Raw genomic sequence first — 25,956 nt, 5'->3', positions numbered from 1 at the left:
TGATGTTTCTCCACTGAATTCCTTCTCTACTCCATTTGGCTGACTTTGTGGGTAAGTCTGCTGAACTCAGGGAAGCTATTTCACGTCTTAGTTTAACTGCAAGAGTGACTAAGAAATTATTGAGCGGTTTGCTGAGTGGAGTGCTCTGATGAGATATGCTACTTTCAGTGGCTTTATTGATTTGTCAGTTTGTAAAGTCGGCACAGCATAGCACAACTGGGAAATACAGCAGCAGTTGGCAGCTCAGCATAGCATCCTAGCATGGCAAACCCGGCCCCGCGTGATACAATTGGTGCAACACCGCAAAGCACGGGCAGCATAATGCAGGCAGTACCACATGGAGGACCTGGCACAGCGCAGAACACCAGCACAGTGCAGCATGATACAGCTGGTTCCACACGGCACAATGTGAACAGCATGGAGCAGCACTGCATGGCTTTTGCAACACAAATAGTTCCTATTTGCACTTTTCACCAACTGAACCTGACATGCACAGCAGCTAAGATGATTGCCCCTTTCTCCAGGCTAATGGCTGAAATTCCAAACACCACAGGAGAAACAGGGAGGGAAGAGACATCAGGGGTTTTCCCCTTAAGATGCCATGAGATTTTGGAAGGCCATAAGACAAGCTGGGGAATGACAAGGGTTCTGTTCAGCACCAGTGAGGTTTCCGCTGATCCACATGTTGGGATCCAGCTGGTGGGTTTGGATTTCTGGAATTTCTTCTCATGCCATATCAAGTCCAACTTACAAAGTCCTCTCTTCAGCTTACACCAAGATGTGCAATTCTAATTACAAGGCATCACAGTGGTTCATCTGTGCTGGGGAAACCTTAACAAAACAGGAGAAACTGGGTATAAAGAATAGAATGTGGCAGATCGGAAACTGCGCCAGAGCTTTCCAAGCCTGCTCCTTTCCTCCCTACTGCAAGTATTACCAGCTGGCAAAGAGGAAAAAAATAGCTTTGGGACCTGCAGTGAAAAAAGCTTATCATTCCCAGAAAGAAATTTATCAGTTGGGGGGATTCTTGCAGCAGCTTTGCATCTTCACAGTCACCATTGGGAAGGGGCTGCAGGGGGTGCTACCCCACTCCCCCACACCTCACAACTCCCTCTGGCTTGCTGCTTCAGGAATGGGGACGAGAACATGTACTCCTGCTTGGTCCCGACTCCTCTTGATGCACATGTAATTTCTCGTGTTTGCTGATTACTCCTCCACTTGCCGTTGTCTTTTCACACCACAGCCCAGGCATACCCCTCTCATGGACCTCAAAGGTTCAGTCAGGAGCGAGTGCCCGGTCAGTCCTGCTGGAGGAAGTTTGGTCAGGAGCCCCGCAGTTTCTTCTAGTCTGGTACACTTCCTGTCCCCCGTGGTACAGGGGGACCACTCTGTCCCAGACGGCAGTGAAGTGACTCACAAGGGAGGAGACCGGTATTTGTGGAAGGCATTTTCCAGGAAGTTAGCCAGCTTTTCACAGTCGTCCTAAAACAAAAGAACAAACATGCCAACAGATCAATTTGGCTTGGCTACCTTGGACATCTCCTTCCTGACAAGATTCCATCCCAAGACACCAATTTCACATCTGAGTTTTGATATGGGAAAAGAATAACTCGCAAGCGCGTCTGGAACATACTACCAATCATTATCATATTTACCGAATAATGTCAAATGACCAATCAAGAATGGAACCTTTTTGTGTCAGGTGCAATATAAAGGCAAAAGAGCAGGCAGTTCTTTGGAGCTTCCACTCTGAAGGAACAAAACAGGTCCAGCTTCTTTTGTTTAGTTTAATTTCAACTTAATTAACTGACCACTGGATCTAGTTATTTTCTATGGCCATCTGTTTTATAATATCCTCACTGCTAACAAAAATAAAAATTAATGTCGCTTTTTGTTGGTCTGGCAACTACTTCGTACAGAAATCTCTTCTCTGACACATTCAGGGGTGGGTGGTTTCTAACATATTAGAATGTTTATTCCTTCAGAAAGAAAATACTGAAATAAACAATGATATGTAAAGGATGCAAAATGCCCCCACCTTGTATCATAGAGGGGTTTTGGAATTGCCACAAACAAACTGAAAATTCTCACTCAAGTGAAAAAATGCAGACTCAGTTGTTCCCTTGTTGCTTAGAGGCACCCCTTTGTCACTACTGCTGCTAAATTACTACTTTTCTTTTAAGAAAAAACTTGGATTTTGAAGACCAGATTTGTATGGCATAGGTGGTATCTTTTGTTAGACCAGCCACTATAGCTGGAAAACCAGATGACCATTTGCATAGACAAGTCCTTCAGCTCAGAAACAAGCAGCATACTTCCAAACTAAATACAGGTTCAGAACATTTGCTCAGAGTTTAACGTGGTATGAATCGGTTATACCGTCTGAGAGAAAAGGTGGTCGGTACCTGTAGAGTAGAAAAGATGTTAAAGAAGGGAAGACCTGTTAAAAGGAGGTTATCTCCTAGGAGAAAGAAAGAGAAAAGTAATTTACAGTCCATTGGACACAGACCTGTGTGAGGTATATTCTACAGTACTAAGTTGCCCCAAATGCTATGTATTTTCCAGAGCAGAGGAGAAAGCACCCCAGTGTGTCAGTGGCAAGCTGCACAGTCACCATGCTCAGATGAATAAAGGAAGAAAGTCTAAGTGTACTTTTTTCCAGGCATACTCACATAAATTATTCACTCAGTGAAGCTGACTCCTTCCTTATCTAATGTCAGCATCCAGAATGAGGAATGCTCCAAAACTTTGCCTATAGCCCCAGAATTCCTAACTTGTACAAAATAAAAATAAATACATTTTTAATTTTCTCCATGCTGTCTTTCCTGGACGCTATGCTGCTGAGTAGTCTGAATGACTGGGCTGCCCTGAATTATTTCTTGGGACTGTCTGCAAACACCTAAGGGAAAGTCTGGAAGTTTGATGCTGGGGTAGGCCATCTCTTCTGGCAGGCAGAAATCTGCAGAGTGAGTTAAAAGCAGCTGTCTAGGCAACACTGGCTACCGGGGCAATTCCTCTGTGGCCTCAACTTCCTTCCCTTGGCACTCCTCTGGTTCTCACATCCAGAATCACTGCGAGGTTGATGTCATTAACCCCGCCATCACAATACGACTGTCCCCTCAAAACAGCAACCTGGAGTTAGGCATGAGCAAAGTATGGAGGAAAAAAAAACCACCAACAACCAAAAAAGGATGTGTTGTCACTCACTGCAAGGGGAGTGAGTACAGCACAGTGCTGCAGGCTGGCCTCTGAGGCTGCTCTCTGTCTGCTAGTGGGGAATGGAGGAGCTCTTACTCCTCTGAGGCATGAGCTGTCACATAGATTTGGGGACTGCACTTGGTAGCACAGTGCATACACGACTGAGATGAGAAGGAGTGGCAGGAGGCTTACCTCATGGATGAATCCATAATGCACCAACTCTGTGGCCAAGTCCTTGGAGTTATCAGCTGCAGAGACAAGGAACGGTAAGAACGTGAAGTGCATACATCTCTTAATTCCTCCTCTACCAGTGCCTCTATCCCAACCCGCAGCACAGCTGCATTATGCTTCATTATGTTCTAGGGGCACATGCTGTATACTTTCGGTTGGCTAAGTAATTGCTAAGTAATCCTGGGGGAAACAGAGCACAGAGGTGGGCAGTGAACGGGAGTTCAGCATGGTACTGGGCAGGAATGAGCTCCAGTCCCAAATCACACAAAGCACAATAGTCTTGGCAATGTATCACTTTTTGAGATTTTTTTGGTTGTTTTGGCTCGGCATGACAAAGCAGGCAGGCCACTACCTGTAGGCAGAAAAACACAAGGAGCTGGTGAAGCAGCAACTCCCAAGCATTAATTTCCAAGCTTTACGCTTTAGTTTTGTCTGTAAGGCAGTGAAGGGACTCCAGGTGCATGGCCTCCAGAAGGCTCCTGCATGTTTTAGGAAGGAGACTGCTGTGCTGGATCTACTTTGAGGAGAAGCACCCTTCCCCAGAGCCGTGGGGCTTCCTCAGAGGAGCGTCTGCCTTCTCCTTTCAAAGGTACTGCAGAGAGTGCACCAGTGTTGGGAATAAGGGAAGAATTCACTAGTGTTACGCCACATGTCCCAGGGTGAAATGCATGTTCTTGATGGCCACTCACTGGATTCCCAACGTTCACTTTAGAGTGCAGGTTACTACCACATACCAGGGGCTATAAGCTCAGGGTCCGAGTGGACAAGAACCGGTACCACACCGATATCAGGGTTTAGTTTGCTCTCCCAATACAAGAAGGAAAGAAAAGCTGGCTGTAAACACAATCTGTGTCTAACACAATCTGAGCCTAAACCTGACCAGGGCCACCAGGCAATACTCCGGCATTCACGCCCAAAAATTTATTTGCAAGTAAACCTACTGGGCAGCAAGTCGTAGCTCAACTGTCGATGCAATTTGTCCTCCAGGATCAGCAGAAGAGTAAGCTGCAGAAAGAAGAGAGTGCTCTTTACAAACACAAGTTTCTCCATAAGAGAGAAAGGTGCTGACTCTTCCATCCGCACTAGAAACTGCTGGCAGTGGTGAGCAGGGAGGATGTTGGTAACTACCGAGATGCTGGATGACTTTGGCAGGGTAGTTTGAGCGTCTTAGAGGAACGTTCTCTCAACAGTTACAGCTAGCCTGCAACTGTTAAACTAGAGAGAAGTAGAGTTAAAAGATGTCCAGACAAAGGTTATCGAGGTCTTCCTGTCCTGCAGCCAGAGAGGGCTGGTGGCTTCATTCTTCTTCACGCTTCTTTTATGATAAAGGGACAAGAGTAAGTCCTTTGGGTACTGCAGCAAACTAGCTGAGACCAAAGTCTGTCCCAGTCAGATGCCAGAAATGGGTAGAGAGAGCAGGTCTTGCCCCAGTGCCTCATGCAGAATAGGAGCTGAATACTCACATGCCACTGGGTCTTGTCTTCATTCAGCTCCATGTTACACTGCATTTGCACCACCTAGAAGAGGCCAAAATCAACATCAGCTTGGACACATCCCTCTGGCTCCCCCAGGCCTGCTTTACTTCTGATCTCCAAGCATGACTCTCAAATTCCTACTTAAACGCCTTAATTCCAACTGCCAGCCTGACCTTCCACTTCTTCCCACATTTCTAGGAATTGTCTGGGTGGAGCAGCTGAGGGTTAATTTAGTCCAGTATCCATCTACGAACCAGGGCCATCATCAGCTGATTGAGAGGTGGGTAAGGGAGCCCTGTGCAAGGTGCAGTTCTCGGAAAATTTTACAACCAGGATGAATTCTTCAGCCCCATTTGTCAGGGGTAGGCTTCCCCCTAAAGCTCTGCCCAAACTCTTGAGTTACGTTTTAATACTGTACTTGTTCTTGTCCTTATGGGATGACCAATCCTTAAATCAGACAAAAGAGCAAAACCAAAATCTTGAGTATGATTAAGATGACATATGGATTTTCTTCTGGAAACCCCACATTGCATCGCAGAACATTCAAATGGTGGTTCACACCAGAAGTTGTGTTGTCTGGGCAAAAGAAAGCCAGAGAGAGCATGCAATTGGTCAGCCCAAAAGACAGGAAACCCAGCAAGGAATCAAACATCCCTGTTCTATGCAGAGTTTAACAGGGTTTCATTTATATTCCTTGATTTCAAGCTTATGCTCAGATGTGAGTTATGTGCTTGGTCATTCCTCTGACCCAGCACCCCTCTACTACAACTCCTCTCTATGACAAACATCCCTGGGCATTTAGCGCTCTCAGCCAGGAAACTTACTGTCCTCTGACCTTTATCATCTCCAGGTCATCCATTTCTCCAAGAGGAGCTGACCAGTGTGACTGTATGCCCAAGGTGGGTGCTCTTTCCTTACACACTGTCTGGCCACGTGCTCCTTTATACACTGAATTACACTGAACTGCGCAGCATCTTGCGGACATCATCAAAGAGAAGGCTGATGATGTTTGAGTGCATCATTGCCACCTCTCTCTACCCAATGCCCATGATCAAAGTATCATTTAGGTGGGAAAGGACATGAGGAGGTCTCTAGTCCAAGCCCCTGCTCAAAACAAGCCAAACAGTGAATTCAGACCAGGCTGTTCAGAGCTCTACCCAACTGGGTTTTGAAAACCTCCATGGAGGTCCCGTAACCTCTCTTAGCCCCTGGTCCACTGTTTAACCATCCTCACCATGAAAAAAATTTCCTTGGATCCATCCAGCATCCATATTCTGATGCCTCCCACAATAGACAAAGAGTCTGCATTGTAGCTACGCTCATTTGGGACTTGCAGGTTTGTCCAGCTGGAAGTTTTTGCAAAATCTGTAGAAACTCAGTGCCTCTGAGATTACTTTGTCAAATTGGGTAAAAACTAGTTGGTTGAACACATTGGTCAGACAGACAATGCACTTGCAGAACTTACCTTGGGGCACTAGGTGAAAAAGCAGCATATAACAAATGAAAAGAGGGGAAAAGATATAACTGCGTAGGTTTACATTTACATTTCTCTAACATATCCAATTGATCACCACAGCACTCTCACTAAAAATAAGCACTGAGCAGTATGAATAAAGCATAAGTTAAGTGCACTGAAAGCTGATTCTCAGACAGATATGAAGAAACCACTGGGGATGTAATTTTTGAAGGGAGGCTTTTCACGGTATCTTGCAGGAATAAGAATTAGGTTTAGCCTTACAGAGCATTTTTAACATTAATTCAATGCAAGTATGAAACTGTATTCATATCACCCATGGTAACGCAATGATAGTGCCATAGGTGATTAATGATGAATGACTGGAAGCGTCATTACAGGGAAATACCCGCACAGGGAAATACCCAGTACAAAATGGGTTTTTGAGAAGGAGAGATGCACACAGACTGATGAGTTCCTCTGACTGCTCTCAACGACGGCCAGCAGTTGAGGAGACAGAAGCCCTTGTAAGAAGTGCCATGCCTGAGCTATGCCCTGATGATGGTGGCCAACAACCTTGTCGCCCCATATGCATGTCAGCAAATGACAAATGCCGACTCCTGCCCCTGGGAAGGAATAATCCCTGGCAAGGACACAGGCTGGGACTGCCTGGCTGGCAGGAAAGCTTTACCAGCTCTGCTGGAAAGACTCTGGGGTCATGGTGGGCAGCAGGCGGGACATGAGCTGCAATGTGCCTTGGCAGCAAGGAAGGCCAACAGCATCCTGGGGCACAGCCAGGATATCGAGGGAAATAATTATTCCCCTGTACTCAGCACTTGTTAAATTACATCCAGGCACTGCATCTAATTTTGGGCCCCCAAAACAGGAAAGACATTGATAAACTGGAGCAATGGAGGGCCATCAAAATGATCCTGGGCTGGAGTGCTTGCCCTCTGAGAAGAGGCTGAGGGAACAGGGCTTGTTCAGCCTGGAGAAGAGGCGGCTTTGGGGGAAGTAACGGCAGCCTGCCCATACCCATGAGGGGGTTACGCTGCAGCGCTGAACTGCTCTGTTCAGCGAGGGATTACACCGTGGTTTTGGAAGGCTTCACTGCTGCTCAAACACCCTCGCATCGTGTCGGTCCTTCCCTCCCCTCCCTGCCGGGCACCCCTTCCACTCCCCTCGGGGGTTCTAAAACCCACTTGCAGTGACTTCCCTGTCTGTGACTTCAGTGCCAGGGCGTGCAGTCTCGCCTGTGCCGTGCCAGGCAGAACAGGGCCTGATCTTAGCCGGCATCTCAGCATGCCACTGCAGCATCACTATCAAACAATGATGGGATTTCAAACCCACACCCCAGCAATGAGGCACAGAATATGCCGTGCCACAGAGCTGCCCGTGGACGTGTGAGGAGGGAAGGCAGAGCCAAAGAATCAGAGGCAATGGGGCTGCTCCAGAAGGTCTCAGGTGAAACGGACCTCACTAGCTCAGCCAAAGGGACTGTCGCAGTCCTGGGGCAGGCAATGCAACGAGGAGAACAGCTATCGCTTGGGCTGGAGTTCAGTGCTAAAGGGAGAGGTGTTCTTGCAGCAGGGTGTCAGGAATGGAGACTGTGCACCTACTCCCAGGGGAGGATCTGTCCCCACCTGGATCTGACCTTACCTTCCTGGTCTCCACATCAAAGGGCTCTGGGGTGGGAGTCTTGGCTTTCTGAGGGTCCTCCTGGGGCTGGGAGAGTGCACGTGGGAGGGCGTGGGGTCTGGAAACAGCGAAGTTCATCAGGGGGTAAATCCCATTCCTGGTACAGACACAGAGGGAGGACAAACAGCTGAGCCCTGTCCTCTTACAGCCCTGGCAAAGGTCAGCTGTGGAGGGCCATGGCCCAGACCAGGGATCTGCGCCCGCGGAGAGGCAGTGCTGGCAGACAGGCAGCACGGTGAGGAGGTGGCAGGCCACAGAGCCCCGCTCGCTCTGGCACTGCAGCCCAGGTCTGCTCACCCCAGGCAGGGACTGCAGAGGGGATCACACACAACCGAGTACTGCTGTACAAATGGGACGCTCTACATGTGCTGCAGCACAGCCCCTTGACCCTGGCTCCATGCTGCCCAAGGAGCTTAGGGCGGAGAGACGCTGCGGATCAGAGCTGGATGGACACATTACAGGTCAGCCAGCACCACCTTCACGTGTGCCATCAGGGCTATTTCTCTTCCTGGAGCTGAAGCAGTGCCAGGAGTGCTGCAACTCAGTTGTCTGCTTTCAAAGGCTTAGCGTGGCCCCTGGCATGGCTGGCCCGGACCAGCTACCACCCTCCCAAACAGCACCCAGGAGTTAGTAGGGGGCAGGAAACAGGCAATTCAGATGTAGGTGCTGTTCTGGAGAGGAGAACTTCTCAGCAGGAGCACAGGCGCAAAGAATGAGGTGAGTGAAGGGATCACAGGGACATGCCCACAACCCACCTGACATCTTCTAAGAATTTGTCGAGTTCAAGGAAGGAGACCTCTGAGTACCTGGGAGACAAACAGGACAGGAAGATTACTCAGGGAGGCAGGAGAGAAGAGCCGTGTGAAGGACTACTATGCCATGACACCAGGATCATTAGGCTGGATGCAAGTCCTGGGCTCTTTGGCTATGGCTGCTCTGAAATCTCCCCCACTAATCCTCACCTCCACTGTGCTCCAGGCCGACCCTCTCTCCGGATCTCTGCCATCACCATGTTCAGGTCCAGTTCCTTTATCTTCTCCTCCACCACATTCTCTGGCATCAGATCTAGGGCAAAGGCAGAAAGGGGCTGTCAGCTGGGAGGTCCTGTAACGCGGACTCTGCAGGACAGACCCCACGGAAGGTCTGTGAGTCATTGCCTTTCTCCCCAGGCTCCTCCACATCCCCAGCTCTGCTGAGGTAGCAATACAAGCTCAAATGGGGCAGGGCGGTCTCACGGTTACTCACACTGGTTGTTGATGAAGCAGTGTGCTGCCAGCAGCTTAAGGGAATGGACCTCAAAGAGCACCCGGTGGAAGAGCAGGTTATTAGCTGTTGGTCGCTTGTCTGGGTTGAGGGTCAAGCACGACAGAATGAATTCCTGAGGGTCAAAGAAAAGGCATAAATTGGAGGCAAAGCAGGACATTCCCCTGCTTCATCCCCACCGCTGCCAGCCCCGGCTCCCTCTCACGCTTGCATTTCCCAGGAAGCAGACTTGGGTGGCTGTTTCTGCTGGCGGGCGGCCGCAGGGCAGGGCAGGGCAGCGTACAGAGCACCCAAGCTGAGGGAGGCAGCAGCGCTCCGGGCAGGCAGCATGCTGCTGGGTAGGCACCAACACCCTGGCCACAGGACCTGTGCTCCCTGCTTGCTCTCATCCAGGGAGAAGGCTGCAATGCAAGCCCAGCAACAGGCTGTAAGGAGAACAGGCAGGGGTGTATCCCGGCAGCCAGCCAGGATCAGCTCCGAGAGCTGCGAGCAGCAACCCACCGGGAAAGATGATGGTAGGACTGGAGAAAGGGCAGACTGAGCCAGTGGCAGGGATTCCTGACAGCGGCAGGATGGGAGGGACACATCTGCCTGTTTCTGCTCATTGATGGCAGAAAAGCAAGATCCTTTGCCTTTTCTGCATGCTGCAGTCTGGGGCCTGTCCTCTTGAACTGCTTTGTGCAGTTTCTGTACAGGTCTCTGGCTGGGGCTATTCAGAATAGACGCAAAGACCAAAAAATGATCAGATGGAAGATGGCAGGGGGGCACCCACACAACCTACCTAACCCCTCCGAATCAGCTGCCCCAAAGACCATCAGAGGTGAACAGTGACACCGTTTGCCCCTGGTGCTAAAGGCTCAACAGAAGAAACACTCTCTAGGACATCATGCAAACAAGGGGACTACTGCATCAAAGTGGGTAAGATTTACTATGGGATGCCTGGGGGAATTCAGAGATCAAACAGGAGAATTTGGGGAGTGTACAAACATTATGGGATGTTTTGGAGATGGGCCGGAGGAAGAGCGAGGGAGGAGTTGAGGTGGGTCCGGGAGGAAAATGGAGGGGGATAAAAGGTGCCAGCTGCCTGTAAGCGTGCTGCTGGTCAGCACATTTGTCTGGCTGAGCCCTGCATCTGATCACCTCAGTCTATCCTGTCTTCTTATTAAACTCTATTTCTAAGTATTTACAGTGTAAGTTTGCTCTCTATTGCCTGTGAGGGTGTGTGGTCCTCTAGCGAATGTCAAGCTGGGCTAGCTGGTAAGGGAGATGGAAGCTTGGGGAGGGGGCGGATACCAGACGGACCATGGGTCTGATGGATAACAGGAAGACCCATGGAAAGGGAGTCCCCTGAGCACCGATACTTAGAAGCAGGATCTGGCTGTTCATGCTGTCTGTGCCCTTGAACACGGCACTCCCCTGTCTGTGCTGAACTGTTTGTGGTCAGCCATGTCTGTACGGGGCGTGTGCACATGCATGCGCACGTGCACCTATTGGGAATTCGCATTCAGCCTTGCTACCGGTAGGACTGGCAAACAGGGGTGAGGACCAGCCTCTCATCTCGACCAGCCCAGGACAGGGGGAATCCCCATGTCCTTCAGCCCACCAGATTTGGCTCCCCTTAGGTTTGCAGTAGGTCATTGTCTCTGTTCCCCTTTCCCAGCACTGGTGTAACCTGGAGCACACAGGAATGCCAGGCTGGCTCTGACGTTCCAGATACCAGGCGAGGGGAAGGACACGTATGGGGAGATTTACACCCCAGGAGGGATGCCTGACCCATCTGTGGGTCAGGCTACAGCCCGGTGGCTCTGCCCCTGAGGCTCGGCCAGCTGCACTCACCCGCATGTTGGGATCATCCAGAGAATGTCGTGCCCGCACGATTGCCTCCTCCGAGACCCGCGTGTCCCCGTTAGTCTGGATCTCCAGCACTGCCATCTGGGGAAGAAGGAGTGCAGCCATGTCTGCATGCGGCCAAGCCCTGGGTCAGTCCTTGAGGGCTTCCCAAAGGGACATCCCCTGGCAGCGTGGCAGCTATGGAGCTCCTCACCAGGACACATAGCCTGGCCAGCCCTGTCTCAGGCTGTGGCCACAACTCTGTCCAGAAGGTCCAGATCTCCTGTTCTCCCTGGTGCTCCCTGGCTGCTGCGTCCCTGCCCTCGGGGCCCATTTCTTGCCTATCAGAGCGTTCCAGGCTGCTCACAGGTTCCCAGCAGGGCAGACGCAGGAGGCTGCTCCCTGAGCACCGTGCAGACCAAGGGACAATGCAGACAGCACCTACAGCCCCACAGTCTGCCCGGGCAAGCTGTGCTTGGCAGTGCACATCCTCCTGGAGCAGCACGGTCTGTCCTTGCTCTCTGTGCCCTCCCTTCCCAGGGCTGTCACAGCCTGAGGAGGAAGAGGAGGCACCAGCAGAGACAGCCGAGAGGCACCCGCCGAGCACAGAAGAGGTGAAATAAACCTCTTGCTATGGCCAGGGCAGGGTGGGCCATGGCAGCAGAAAATGTTCTGCTGAACCCAGCAGAGATGTCTCCATCGCTGCAAGGGATCCCCACAGCTCACAGTGAGGTCTGGAAAAGGGCAAGGAGACTCCCTGGGAAGCTCCCCGGGCCACTGTGATCCCCAGCAGGCTCAGCAAGAACAATCCTGCCCTGTAACAAGGGGTCACTGCAGGTTCCCAGGTGCTGCAGCTGTCCTGCTCCGTACCTCCAGTGCACACATCCCGAAGGAGAAGATGTCCACAGCAGTCCCGTCAGCCTTTTCTGCAAAACCATGCCAGAACCACATCAGGCCAGAGGTACAGGTCACCACCCGCTCACTCTGGGAACAGCTCCCTGCACCCTGCCTCATCCCTACAGATGCCTCTGCCCGCACACCCCTGCGCTCACCCCTGCACACGCCTGACCTCCCTCTGCCCACACCTCTGCTCATGCCTGCTTCCCCCACCCCAGCACACATTTCCTCACAGTTCACTGCACAAACCTTTCCCATTTATTCCCCTCAAATTTGTGCCAAAATATTCAAGATGGGGATCACATCATGAATTTTCACATGGCACAAAGATTCTTTACTCCTTTTTCCCTAACCGTTACAACATTTTACATGCTTTTGAGTGTTCCTGAGCCATAAGGTGACCTTTTCAGAGCCATCCATGGTCATGCTGAGATCTTGTTCCTAACCAGTAATTGCTAATGCACACTCCATTCCCTTGTAGGCACAGCTGTTTTTCCTACGTGCATAGCTCTGCACTAATCAACGCTAAATTTTACCTACAGTGTTATCACACACATTCATTATCACAAGATCTTCTGTGACTCATGACCAACAGCTTTAGTTACGAATGCACTGAATAGTTCTGTATTGCCGCAAACATACTGCGCCCACGCCTCGCACAGGACCCCCCTCCACGTCCCTCTGGGCACCCATGCTGGCTGCACCCCCACGCAGACAGACCCCGCACTCACGGCCGTACTCCGGGGGAAAGAAATGCAAGTTGCGTAGCTCTTCCCTCTCAATCCTGATGGGGCTTCGCAGGTCATCGGGGAGGGCTGCATCGGGGAATGAGAAATGTTCTGCATCACAGCTCCTCTAAGCTGTTTCCCCAGGGCTGTGAGCACAGCCGGGTGCTCCGGGGTAGCAGGGATTTCTGTGTGCGCTCCGGCCCATGCAGACCACCCGCGGGGGAACTAGCTCCCCCAGGAGATCCCTTTGATCCCACAACAGGAGCAGCAATTCCCTGAGGGACAAAGGTCCCCTCTGCCTGCAGAGCCCAGTACCGCTCCTCGTGCCACAGTGCCTCAGTGGCGAGAGGCGCCCGGGACCCGCAGGGGAGGAGGGTCAACCCAGGGACAGGACTGATGCGCTGGGAGAGGTGGCAGAGGGGCACTCACCATTTGCAAACACCCTGTGCCAGACTGCCAGTCAATGCCGATCCAGAAGCGGACGAGTAAGAAGGCACGGAGCAGAGGACACAAACAGAAGAGAAGGTAACTCCAAGCCTTGCACAGGTGATCCCGAGGGACCCTGCAGCTCTCGCCTCTTCTGCCCAGCCAGAACCCCCTCGGCACACCACCCCGCACGACCCCGCCACGTTCCCTTGGCGGGCAGCTTCCTCCTGCTGACTCTTCTCATCAGCACTTGGAGCTGCGGGCCTGCGAGGGCGGTATCCTCCTACCTGAACCAATCTTTATGAGCCCGTTGTGCTGGATGAAGATGGTGTCGCTGGTGAGGTTGCCGTGGATGATGGGAGGCTCACAGGAGTGCAGGAAGCTGGGGAAGCACAAAGCTGCCCTGAGCACATTACCTGTGCCCAGCCCAGCGAGAAGCAGGACACCTGACAGTGCAAGTGATGGCAAGCTTACCTGAGAGCAGACAGGATCTGAGTGCACCAGCGCTTCCAGGCCTAGAGCAGAGACCAGAGCTTTCCGTCAAACGAGACACCCATCAGAGCTCAGCAGCCGGATCAGGTCATTCCTACCTATTACCCAGTGACTGGGGAAATCAGCCCTCCGCTACTCCTGCAGAGACTGTTACTCAAAGATGAGCCACACGCTGTCCCAGCCACAACAGTCTCCTTTCCAACCCCTGTTCAAAGAACACCATCAAAGCTGAGAACTCATCCTTACCGGCAGACAGAGCTCTCCTGAGCCCCAAAACCCCAGTGGAAGCATGGACAGGCACATCACAGAGGGGACAAAGCTAGCTATGGTTGTGGGGTCCAAGCATATGGTTTTCTCTGTACACACCAACAGTGAGTCTCAATTCTAGGAGTGCCTAAATGCAGTGATGTGATACTGAGCTCAAACTTCATGGGAGGGCTTGCAGGGTCAAGCACAGGGCCCCCAGAATGGTCACCCAGCTCCTCAGTCACAGCCAGCTGAGACCTGCCTGCAAAACCATTAGTCAGACCCATACTGAGTGGGTTTGCAGGTGAAACTGTTCCCTTCAACCCAAGTAGTAACCTAGTCACAAACCCACCGTCCCTTGTTGAGGGTGGTGGAGACACAGGCCTCCCGAAGCACGATGCAGCCCCAGGAGCAGTCAGCATCACGCAGCTGAACTTCGCTGCGGCAGCTTCCAGCAGGTTCCCCACCCTCGGGGTCAGATCCTGACAGCAGGATCCATTTCTGGGCTGTCCTGAGGAAGTTCTGCTTTTGCTCCCACCCTCACCAAGATGCCGTCTCCCTACAGCGGAGAGTCCCTGGGTAACTCAGGGAGCAACCATACATACTTGCTGTGCCTCATAAGAGACCAGAGACCCACCCTGTGCCAGCGGGCACAGAGCTACCCACTTCACCTGGGACACCCCGTGCTGCTCCCAGGGAACCTACCCTGGCATTCATGGCCTTGTGGTTTTTCTTGGTTTTCTTCAGGAACTGTTTCAGGCTCCCTGAGGACACGTATTCTGTGATGAAGATGACCTGGGAGGGAAGAGAGGTGTCAGCTTCCCAGCCTCCCTGCACAGCCAGCACCGTACGCAGCCCACGGGCTGCACCAGCCAGCAGCATGCAGCTAGCGCCGGCCCCGCACATGGCTGAGAGCGGGCTGCTGGCGGCAGTGTCCCGGGGAAAGAAGGGTAGTCCTAGGGAGTGGAGTGAGCAGAGCTGGGATCCCCACGTGGCTCCCACTGGCATCCCTCCCCCAGCCTGGGGTCCCCCCCACACTTTGTCTCCCTGAGTCCTGCCTACCCGCGCCTTTGAGTCTTTCACATCCAGCCAGTATTTGTGAAGCTTTACGATGTTGGGGTGATCCACAAGCACCAGCTGCTCAAACATGGTCTTGATCTTCTCCTGCAGGCAGAGAGAGGACAGGTGAGGTGGCAGGTCCCGGGACGTGGCAGGACACCTCCGAGAGCAAAGGAACCTGGGGCTGGGGAGCAGGCTGTGCCCCCGGTCACAGGGAAGGCTGGTTTTGGGGTACAGAGGACACATGGAGCTGTCTTTGAGAGAGAAGCCAAGGGAAAGCACAATGCCGCACAGACAGGAGCACAGCACGACAGGCTGTTATTAGCACTGCTGACCAAGGCATGCTGCTGCCCATGAACATCAGGGACCGGCACTGCTGCCCAGGAAGGTGCAGTGGGTGGTCTCAGGGGAGGTGGGCACGGTCCCACTGGGGAGGGATCATAGAATGGTTTAGGTTGGAAGGGACCTTCAAGATCATCTAGTTCCAACCCCCCTGCCATGGGCAGGGACACCTTCCATGCTCAAAGCCCCGTCCAACCTGGCCTTGAACACTTCCAGGGCTCGGGCATCCACAACTTCTCTGGACAACCTGGTCCAGTGCCTCACCACCCTCATGGTGAAGATTTTCTTCTTAATAGCTAATCTAAAGCTACCCTTTTTCAGTTTAAAGCCATTACCCCTTGTCCTATCACTACATGCTCTTGTACAAAGCCCCTCTCCAGCGTTCTTGCAGGCCCCTTCAGGTGCTGGAAGGCTGCTGTAAAGGTCTCCCCGGAGCCTCCTCTCCTCCAGGCTGAACAACCCCAACTCTCTCAGCCCTGTCCTCACAGGAGAGGTGCTCCAGCCCTCTGATCATCTTCGTGACCTTCCTCTGGACTCGCTCCAACAGGTCCCTGTCCTTCTTACGTTGGGGACCCCAGAGCTGAACACAGTACTCGAGGTGGGGTCTCACCAGAGTGGAGTAGAGAGGGAGAATCACCTCCCTCGACCTGCTGGTCACGCTTCTTTTGATGCGGCCCAGGATACGGTCGGCTTTCTGGGCTGCAAGCACGCATTGCCAGCTCATGTTGAGCTTCTCCTCAACCAACACCCCCAAGTCCTTCTCCTCAGGGCTGCTCTCAACCCATTCTCCACCCAGCCTCTATTTGTGCTTGGGATTGCCCCGACCCACATGCAGGATGGCTCACCTCGTGTGCTTTAAAGGCCTTCTTGTCGGTGAAGAGCAGCTCGTTCCACACCACCTCCACACCCTCCTCTGTGTCCATGGCAAGGAAGGTGCTCTGGATGCCTGGCATGTTCCCCTGATTCACCTGTGAGGCATGGGAAGGCGTGAGACAGCCTGGCTGCAGCCCTGCCCATGGCTCCCAGCCCCACTGGCAGCCACATGTGGACGAACGTGCTGTGTGGACAGTCTCTGCTACCGCTCCTGCAGAGTACTTCAGCCCGCAGGAGGCTCTGGCCAGAACGTGGTGAGTGGAGCAAATCCCCAGCCCGCTGCCTGTTCTGCCCTGCTCTCAGGACCTGCCTGCTTGGGAGCTCAGGCATCGCAGTAGCCGGCACCATTTCTCCAGGACGCGAGGGCACAGGAGAGAGCCAGCAATTTGGAGCAGTTCCCGTGCCAGCCCCTCTCGACTCTTCTAGCCCAGTGAGAAGCTGGCAGTGACAGTCACCTGCTGGCCCCACTCCTGCACAGGGACTGGGACCCCCATGTGGACCCCACTTCCCAGCAGCCATGAGGGAGCAACCCGCACTCACGGCTGACGGTCACACTCATGTTGGACAGGGCAAATTAGAAGGTCACAGAATCACTAAGGTTGGAAAAGACCTGTAAGATCATCAAGTCCAACCTAAAAAAAAAAAAAAAAAAAAAAAACCACAAAAAAACCACACCAAAAAAAAAAAAAAACAACACACCAAAAACCAACCCACCCAACACCACACAGCACCATGCCCATCAAGCTACATCCCACAATGCCACATCCACATGCTCCTTGAATACCTCCAGGGAGGGTGACTCCACCACCTCCCTGGGCAGCCTGTTCCAATGTTTCACCACTCTCTCAGTAAAGAACTTTTTCCTAATGTCTAGCCTGAACCTCCCCTGGCGCAACTTGAGGCCATTTCCTCTTGTCCTATCACTCGTCACTTGGGAGAAGAGACCAACACCCACCTCTCTGCAACCCCCTTTCAGGTAATTGCAGAGAGCGATGAGGTCTCCCCTCAGCCTCCTCTTCTCCAGACTGAACAACCCCAGCTCCCTCAGCCGCTCCTCATCAGACTTGTGCTCCAGACCCCTCACCAGCTCCGTCGCCCTTCTCTGGACACGCTCCAGCACCTCAATGTCCTTCTTGTAGTGAGGGGCCCAAAACTGAACACAGGATTCGAGGTGCGGCCTCACCAGAGCCGAGTACAGGGGCACCATGACCTCCCTGCTCCTGCTGGCCACACCATTTCTGATACAAGCCAGGATGCCATTGGCCTTCTTGGCCACCTGGGCACACTGCTGGTTCATATTCAGCCGGCTGTCAATCAACACCCCCAGGTCCTTTTCTGCGGGGGAGCTTTCCAGCCACTCGTCCCCAAGCCTGTAGCGTTGCATGGGGTTGTTGTGGCCAAAGTGTAGAACCCGGCACTTGGCCTTGTTGAACTTCATCCGGTTGGCCTCAGCCCATCGATCCAGCCTGTCCAGATCCCTCTGCAGAGCCTTCCTACCCTCAAGCAGATCAACACTCCCTCCCAACTTGGTGTCGTCTGCAAACTTGCTGAGGGAGCACTCTATCCCCTCATCCAGATCATCAATAAAGACATTAAACAGGACCGGTCCCAAAACTGAGCCCTGGGGGACTCCGCTTGTGACCGGCCGCCAGCTGGATTTCACCCCAGACAAACCAATGGCTTAACATCATCTCTTTTAACATCCCGAGGAGACTGGGGGCAACCTCCCATGCTCCGGCGTCTGTCTAAAGAGTTCCCAACCCCAGAGGCCACACAGCTGCGTTCCAGGACCCCATGGAGAGCAGCTCTGCAGACATCACCTCCGCAGGCGACGTCCAGCACGGACCCAGCCGTGGCAGCCCGTCCCTGTGCTTGGGTTTCTGCCGATCCTGCCTTGGGGGCACCACCAGATTGCGGGTCTCCAGGCCAGCCAGGACCGCCAGGTCCCAGCTCCAGCCCTGGTAAAACCTGCTGAAAAGGCACCTGGCTCTGATATGGGCTCAACAGCACAGAGCCACCCCCGTCCCAGGACCAGGGGGTCCTGCCTCCCGGGAGTGGCGCCTGCTCCATCCCAAACCGCCGTCTGCACTGGGCTCTGCGCAGTTGCTGCCCTTGCTCTCCCCTCGCAAAAGCATCACTGCACGGGAGCGGGCCTGCAGCCCCCAACCTGCCCCTTCCCTCCTCCAGCGGGCCGGGGGCAGCCGGCGGCTGGGGCCGTCCGTCCCTTCAGCCCCAGCAGCTTGGGCAGAGGCAGCGCTGCCCGCTCCTGTCTGCCGTGGGGCAGGGGCAGCGTGGAGCTGCCGCCAGCCAGATGAAAAGGGGATTGTTCTGCTGCTTCCAGGGGCCGGTACGCAGCGTCCCACTGCCGGGGCTTGGCCTGCCACGGCACGGGGCAGCTGTGGGTGCAGGCACGGGCATGCAGCACCCCCAGCTCATTAGCAGGGGACAGATGGACAGCTTGTGGCCCAGTTCCTGCTGCGGACACACAAAGCACCTCTGTTGCTTGTTCTCTCTGCTCACAGGCTCCACGTGCTTCACACAAAGCCCAGCACGGACAGCCAGCGATGCGGCCAGCTGGCCTCGCTGACCACAGCCTTCCCAGCAAGTCCCAGCAGCCTCCCGGGTCTCCCAGCGCAAACACAGCCAGCACAGGAACACCCAGCAAGGGCACTGCTGGGGGAGCTGCGGACGGGGGGCGGCGGGGAGGCGGCTCAGCCCTCGCCCAGATGCCCCCACAGCCGCTGTGAGCCCCGAGCCGTGGTCCTTCTGGAGAGGCTGATGCTGCTGGTGGAAAGCGAGGGTGGGCTGCGACAGGAGGGACTGCCTGGCCAAGGGGGATCAAACAGCCTTGGCAGGAGCTCTCGGCAGCCAGCGCCAGGCTGAGGCAGGTCTCCGTGGAGGCTGTGCCGGCAGGGAGGGCGGCCGGGGACACCCATGCACCATGAGGGTCCGCTGGTCACAGAGCACTCTGTGAAACTGCTCTTCTGCCTCTCCCCAAAAATGCCACTGGAAAACTAGCTCAGGGTCTTGAGAAAAATCCTGTCCTGAAACCAGTGAGTGGCCACAAGGCCAAGAACAAGGAGTCAAACGGAGAGCACAGACCCAAAGAGCCTTTCAGTTGCCACAAGGACACACAGGAGCAACAGAGCTCTGCATGGAGGTTACTGATGCCCAGCTCGATGGCACAGCCTGGTCTGAAAACCTCAGGTGCCACGTCCTCATCTGCTGCATTGTGGGGCCGCACCGTTCCTGCACGCAGATACTGAGCCTACAGTGGGACCCGACCCGCAGGGCCACCCCACCCCGTGCCTCCCATCCCCACGCCTGGATGAACCGGGTGCCTGCCAGCCCCCCTCCTGTCCCTGGGCAGGCAATGCTGCCTCCTGCTCGCTCAGAGCTCGACGTAAGAACAGCCGTGCTGAACTGGACCAGTCAGTCGCCTGTCTGAGAGTGACCCACAGCAGATGTCCGGGGTCATCCCTCTGCTGCAGCGTCCTATAGCTTTGAACAACCTGCTCTCTGAGCCCGAAGTGGTATCCTGGTGCTTACGGCTCCAGACAGTGGATCTGTTGGTATCTGGGAGGCTCTGGTACGGGGTGAGGAGCATCAGACAGGCCTGCAGGGGAGGAAACCTTCCCTGTTCTGTGCAGATGCGAACGTGCTCAGTCTTGTGCTGAATGACATTAAAACTGATACTGAACAGCTGTCTTGCGCACCGAGCTCCCAGACTGCATAAATAAATAAATGCTGCATTATAATCACAGAGGTGACTGGGGACAAAAGGAACTGGCCACAGGTCACCTTGATTATCTCACGCCATGCCTTTCAGGGGTTCCTGGCAGCTCCGCGTGCTGCTAATGGTGGACACCACATGGAACAGGCAAAACTCCAGAGCCAGACTGGGCAAACTCCCTGCTCAGGCTGCTTCCAGAAAGCCCTTGGCAGTAGCTGAGGCCAGCCTGGAGAGATCACTGGGGACAAGTAAGCAAAGGTTTACAAAAGATCAGATTGCATCTTACAACAAATCCCTCCCGTTTGAGCTTTTCACGTCAAGAAGGACTGAAACAGTCCACAGAAAAAGGCTTAGTGATATAGTTCTGGGGCCTCGGGAGAGCAGCTGTTAAACAAGGAAGACATGGGGCTGGAGAGTAATGCAGAGGCATTTCTGCTGCCACCAGCATTCAGACCTGATTTGGAGAAAAAATATGGACAAGGTGGGTTGTTACCTTTCTTGGGTCACTCTAGGAGACTGGGGAAAAAGCATGGCCATGGCGCCTGGAGGAGAGGGAGCTCTGCCGGTCCTCTGCTTCTCCCCAGATACCCGCACTCGTCTCCTCAGGACAAGCACGTGCTGGCCCCATCTCTTGGCAAGGATATCACGCTGCCCTCCTGTGCACCCCCGGCACGGGACCAGGAGCAGGACCAGGGCAGACAGCTTCTGGGTGAGGGAAGTGGTCCAGCCCCAGGACAGCCGTGGGGACCGACCACCGGACCCGGGCACTCTCCCATGCCCAAGCAGCCATCTCGCACCCTCAGCCCCCCGCACAGATGTGTTTCTCCTGCACCCGCTCTCCCCTCTGTCCTCCTGCCTGTCAGAGGCAGGAGAAGCACCCAGTGGGGCTCCAACCCAACAGGCAGCCGCTCTGTGAGGGAGGCCAGTTCCTGCCTGCAGCTACTTTACCCCAAAAACTTCCGAAGTTTGGCGTAAGTTGACTGCTCTGTCTCCAAGGCAGCGGAGCAGGCAAAGCCTCAGCCCTCAGCCCCGAACAATGCCGAGTAGCGGCAGGGTCACGCTACCAGCCCTGGCTCCTCCGGCCGTTAGCGCCACTGAAGAGCACACAGCAGACCCTGCCTGGAAACCTGGGTTTGGATCGGGCGCCTTGCTGCGCAGAGGAAGGATAATCTGGAGGTCTCTCAGAAACACGGCAAAGGCACTGAAAAAGCTACCTCTGCCTGGCTTGGCAGGGGCTGCCGGGGAAACGCAAGCGCAGGCTGTGCCATCAGCCAGGCCGAATGCTGGGAGGGAGGGCGGCTGCCGAGGCACTGCGGGAGGGATGTGCTGGAGGGCCAGAACAAAGGTGCAGGCAGGGCAGGCAGGCTGGGAAGGGGGTGCCGGGCAGAAGGCTACAGAGGTGAGTGGTGGGACAGCGACCCTCACCCCCCATTCCTGCAGGGTCCCTTTGCCCCCACAAGGCTGTCGGTGCTGGGGCGGGGGGTGAGGTGCAAAGCAGCAGCAGGGAAGGGGAGGAAAACGGTGTGTTTCCTTCTCACACCCTGAGACCAGGCATTGCCATCCCATAACCATCCTGAAAAAGACTGTACCAACAGAAACACAGAGAGGCTGTTAAAGAGGCCACCAGGAGACACCCGACCAGGCTGGAAGATACACCACGAGGCTGACCCACTGCCTCCGTGCATCCCAAGGCTGGAAGGAAGAGGACCAAACCTCTTCAGGTATTTTCTGGACTGGTGCTGAGCCAGAGACCAGGGGAAAGATGAAGTTTTGGGAATCAAAGGCCCATGAACAGGCAGGAGAGCAAGGCAGCTGCCAGCACTCTGTACACTTGCCCTGTCCATACTGGACCCAAGACGAGTTTGATTCCTGAGCTGCTGCCTAGCTGCCGCCTGCCTGCGGCACACAGGGGCCTGCAGCCCATGCAGGATAGAGCCCTTCTCCACCCATCGCAGGCTGGCAGAAGCCCCATGAACACCTGTGGTCCCACCACCTGCCCGTGGGCTGCGGAGTCGTCCCTGGTGCAGCAGCCACCACTCCGGGTGCTGCGGACAGCCCTGGGGACAGTCATGGCCAGGACATAGAAATGCCACCGTCTGGAGGACACAGGGCAAAGCCAAAGAGACACCCAAAGGGAGAGCCAAGCAAGGAGGAGGAGTGATTACCCGGCTTACAGGCCCCAGGCTCTCCAGGCTCACTGAGACCAGCTGTGCCGTGCCAGCAAGAGCACCAGGACCCAGCTGGTCGTACAGCGACCGCAGACACTTGTTGATGCTACAGGTCACAACGCCCGTGTGCCTCTGTCAGGGAGCAGTGCCGGTACTGCTTGCCACAGAGCAGAAACCCCTGGTTGCAGGTAATGAGAAGAGGGCTAGCAGGACATGAAGATGGTCATGCCCACAGTTTACCTGACTCCATGTGACACCGCAATGTTATTCCTTTTGGCGCTGGGAACTGGCAGGATTTGCTGGGGCCACAAGGCTGAGCAGGGAACACAATGTGCCTGGGAGAACACTTTGCAGATTAAATCCCAACCTGGCCCTCCGCTCCAGTATCTCATAAGCCTGGGCGACAGTAAAGGCTGTGTCTGGGCTTCTCAAGGGACATCTGTTCAGGTTACAGTTAGCGAGGAGGTGCTGCTAAGGCATGGGGACACACCTTAGGCAGCAGAGACTGTCCTCTCAGAGCAATGTGTGCAAGCAGCAGAGACAGAGGACTGTGTCTCTGCAGGGAGTCCCTTTCCAGCCCGCTGCCTGAAGCTGGGCTCGCTCCCCTTGCCTTCTCCAAACCACACGTTCCTTGGCCCTGAGAGAGGCTGCACTCCCCTCTCCACCACTCTATGCTATGCTACATGCAGGGCAGGGGTGACTGTTGCGGCACGGAAGTAATTTTTTAAAACATATAAAAGGAAAAAAGAAGAGCTAAGAGGGCTGAGGCCCCACTCTGATACCTGTGCTGCTTCCTTCAGCTTACCAAGGGACAGGGACAACAAACAGCAAAGCCTGCCTGATCACTGCTGCACCGAGGAGCAGAAGCTGGAGCAGGTCCTGCAGGAGCAGCGGCGTGCGGGCAGTGGGCTCCCGGGGGGGTCATCCACGGTCCCACTGTGCACCTGTGATTCTCTGGTGAAGAGCCGATACATCCCAATCCCCTGAGCTGGGAACACTCTGCCCAGGGTCTGAGACTCCACAGCATGGCTCCAAGCTGCCTGCTTCCAGGGCCCAGTTTCAAGCACCAGACCTGCCACTAACAGCCCCTTTGTCCCCAGGAAGGAGGCCAGGACCAGCAGCAGCCCGGAGCAATTACGGAGCAATCTGCTCCTGAGCCTGGCTGGGCTGCTGGCTAGATTTCGCCTCGTGGCAGGTATGCCAAAGGCTGTGACAGAAGAGCTAGCTGGGTGACATCCACCCATACTGCTATCTGCAGTCCACAGCAAAACAACAGATCGAGCCGACAATGTCCTGTGACTCCGCAGGAGCCTGATGAGGGATCTGCGGTGCCAGATAAACCTGTTCTCTCTGTGTGATCGTGTTACACAATTAGCAGGCGAAGGGAACACATGAGACGGAAAATATTTTGATTCCAGTGAAGCATTTGATCCTACCTCTCACAAAAACATATTCTCAGCACTAATTCAGGCCAGCGTGGATGCAGGGCTAAGACACTACCAGCTGGAGAGACCTAGCCCAGCAGGGATGGTGGTGTGCCACTTACAGAGCTGGGAGGCAACGGCACGAGCCAGGGCGAGCTCTGCTGCGGTTTAACATCAGTGCAATCATGGAGGGAAGTGAGGCAGGTACAGGTGAACAGCACTGGTCCTGGACAACACTGGAGGAGCGGTGAACCTCAAAGAGGAGAGAAGGAGCAGAGCTACGGGCAGAAAGGAGAAGTGGCATTCAGCCAATCAACCAGGAAGAATAACCAGGTGCCCAGCTGCGCTGCAGGCAGGGGAGACCGAGGGAGGGAAACGGATTTCACGGCCAACACAGCAGGATGTGCAGCATCTGAGCTCTCCCATCCCAGGGCATGAGGGCACCCACTTCATCCAGGACTCTTCCATGAACTCTCCCTATCCATCCGCAGGAGATCCCCTGCCTGGGGAGGTCATTGTTTATTACCTGTAGACAGGGAGAGGAAGCCTCTCCCAGCAGGATCTGGAGCAGGCCTCCTCAGAAGCACAGCCACCAGCCAGCCTGTCCCCTTTGCCTGTGGGAGGGAGGGCTGGAAGTCCTTCCTTTCTCTCCAAACCCACGGTTGCCCTTCCCTCTTGCCCAGCAGCTGCCAGAGCAAACACTGCGATACCAGTCCTCCTTCCACTGCTGAGAAAAAGGGACAGAAGGGTATTTTTCCACTGCCCAGATCAGAGCCAGGAGAGATCCTGCATGCTGAAGGCAATACAAATGTTGTTACTTCCTGGGCAGAAGGTGTCCCACTGCACACACGCCTGGCCTGCGGACGGGGCTGGTCAGGAAGCCGAACCCCAGGGAGCTGTTTGCTTTACCCCCAGGGCACCGCAGGCGCCTGGGAAGGAGACGTGAGCTTGTGGTCAGCGGAAGCTGAGCACTGCCCAGCCCAGGCAGCTTTGCTCCCTGGCTAAACTGCACCTCGGAAATTCACTGGCAGCGTCACTGGAACCTGGGACACGCAGCCAGCAGCCCAGCAGGTTTGCAGCAGGTGTTAGAGAAGGGTCTGCAGAATAGAGGAGGAAAGGGAAAGGATCCCCGCCACCAGCCGGCACCGGGGCACCAGGCAGGCGAGCAGAGCCAGGACCGGTTGGGGTAGAAAGGGGGGGGCAGAGAGCAGGAGGTGCCCAAGGACAGGCTGGGCGTGCCGTACCCCATCCCGCTGCTGCAGGCCCCCAGTGCCTGCCAGTCTGAACTGGGGACAAACGCCCAGGGACGGGCTTTGCAGCGCTCGTCCAGAAAGCGATGGACTGCGTTGGCTGGTCATCCAAGCCCAGCTGAAAAACAACAAACAGCAACCCTTTCTGAGTCAGGCAGGAGACCAGTGACCAGTACGAATTAGCCCAGCTAACAGGAATTTGGTGTGATTTACCCTGTTGACTGTGCCAGGAGGGGGATTTGCCCTCCTACTGCGTTGGCACAGAGCAAACCCAAGCTGAACAGCTAAGCTGTCAGCAGTGCAGTTTCAGTGAAAGCTAACAAAAACACCTTGCTGACCAGTATCTCATCGCTACGTGGGAATGCTAAAACACCGTCTTTCATGTGTTTACCGTCAAACGCTAACTTGTCCAATGGAAGAGCCAACCAATGAGCATTTGATCATCTTCTAATCCATTTTGTAACATGACCGTGGGACACCTCCCTTGTCCCAGAAGTAAAATATAAGACCCTCTGGGACTGTGCGGGTTCTCTGGTTACATCAGAGAAAAAGCAGAAAGGACACAAGGCACCCAAAAGGTGTACAAGCCTGCAAGACTCATATACAATGTCTGGCCGCTGTAAACAAAAATATCTGCATGGGAAAACCCATGAAAGGGCAAAAAAAGCTTGGTTAAAAACAGGAAAGGGAACAAAACATGGAGAATGCCGGTAATTGTAATACTCCTCTTTCGTGTCTAGTTTGGAGGGAGCACAGAAGGAGCAGCCAGTGGGAACTGCTGAGCTGTGTGCGTTCGGGACAGGGTGGAGAAGCTAGAGCAGACAGGTAGTGCCTTAGGAGCACACCAAGTAGCCCAGGAGCAACGAGCTGCAAACAGAAAGGCATTCTTGTGGAGAATATGAATGGGAATAAAAGAACATGTTACCGCATGAAAAAGGACAAGTTTCTGCACTAACCTTTACCACTCGGCTGACGTCACCTCCCTCCCCAGCAGTGAGAACAAGGCAGAGGATTGTTACGACCGGATAAGACCATGAAGGATTAAAGGATCCTTGAAGTGGAGAAAGTAGCACAGGGAAAGCGGACCTGAAGCAAAGGGCAAAACAGTCCCCGCGCAGCGCCCACACGAACTAGAAGGGTAACGAGGAGGACACTAAATCTAGCATGCAA

At 54.3% G+C, this 25,956-nt stretch overlaps 1 protein-coding gene across 1 annotated transcript in view; it reads right to left on the bottom strand.

Moving 5' to 3' along the window:
• Window positions 1–160: 160 nt before the first annotated feature.
• Window positions 161–25,956, bottom strand: part of NRBP2 (nuclear receptor binding protein 2) — a 31,377-nt gene continuing 5,581 nt past the window's right edge. Inside the window, exons 2-19 of the mRNA XM_059836111.1 lie at window positions 16,184–16,306; window positions 15,000–15,101; window positions 14,643–14,732; window positions 13,674–13,714; window positions 13,487–13,581; window positions 13,203–13,226; window positions 12,777–12,860; window positions 12,019–12,074; window positions 11,155–11,250; window positions 9,301–9,433; window positions 9,018–9,120; window positions 8,811–8,861; window positions 8,017–8,152; window positions 4,893–4,946; window positions 4,371–4,434; window positions 3,391–3,446; window positions 1,418–1,482; window positions 161–1,307 (exon numbers count right to left, since the gene is read on the bottom strand). Of these exons, the coding sequence (XP_059692094.1) occupies window positions 1,277–1,307; window positions 1,418–1,482; window positions 3,391–3,446; window positions 4,371–4,434; window positions 4,893–4,946; window positions 8,017–8,152; window positions 8,811–8,861; window positions 9,018–9,120; window positions 9,301–9,433; window positions 11,155–11,250; window positions 12,019–12,074; window positions 12,777–12,860; window positions 13,203–13,226; window positions 13,487–13,581; window positions 13,674–13,714; window positions 14,643–14,732; window positions 15,000–15,101; window positions 16,184–16,306 (1,404 nt within the window). The 3' untranslated portion in view covers window positions 161–1,276. The remainder of the gene's footprint in view (window positions 1,308–1,417; window positions 1,483–3,390; window positions 3,447–4,370; window positions 4,435–4,892; window positions 4,947–8,016; window positions 8,153–8,810; window positions 8,862–9,017; window positions 9,121–9,300; window positions 9,434–11,154; window positions 11,251–12,018; window positions 12,075–12,776; window positions 12,861–13,202; window positions 13,227–13,486; window positions 13,582–13,673; window positions 13,715–14,642; window positions 14,733–14,999; window positions 15,102–16,183; window positions 16,307–25,956) is intronic.

Source organism: Gavia stellata, chromosome 3, assembly GCF_030936135.1.
Source record: "Gavia stellata isolate bGavSte3 chromosome 3, bGavSte3.hap2, whole genome shotgun sequence".
NCBI lineage: Eukaryota > Metazoa > Chordata > Aves > Gaviiformes > Gaviidae > Gavia > Gavia stellata.
The sequence above is the reverse complement of the archived record's forward strand: the minus strand, read 5'-3'. Positions and strand labels throughout refer to the sequence as shown.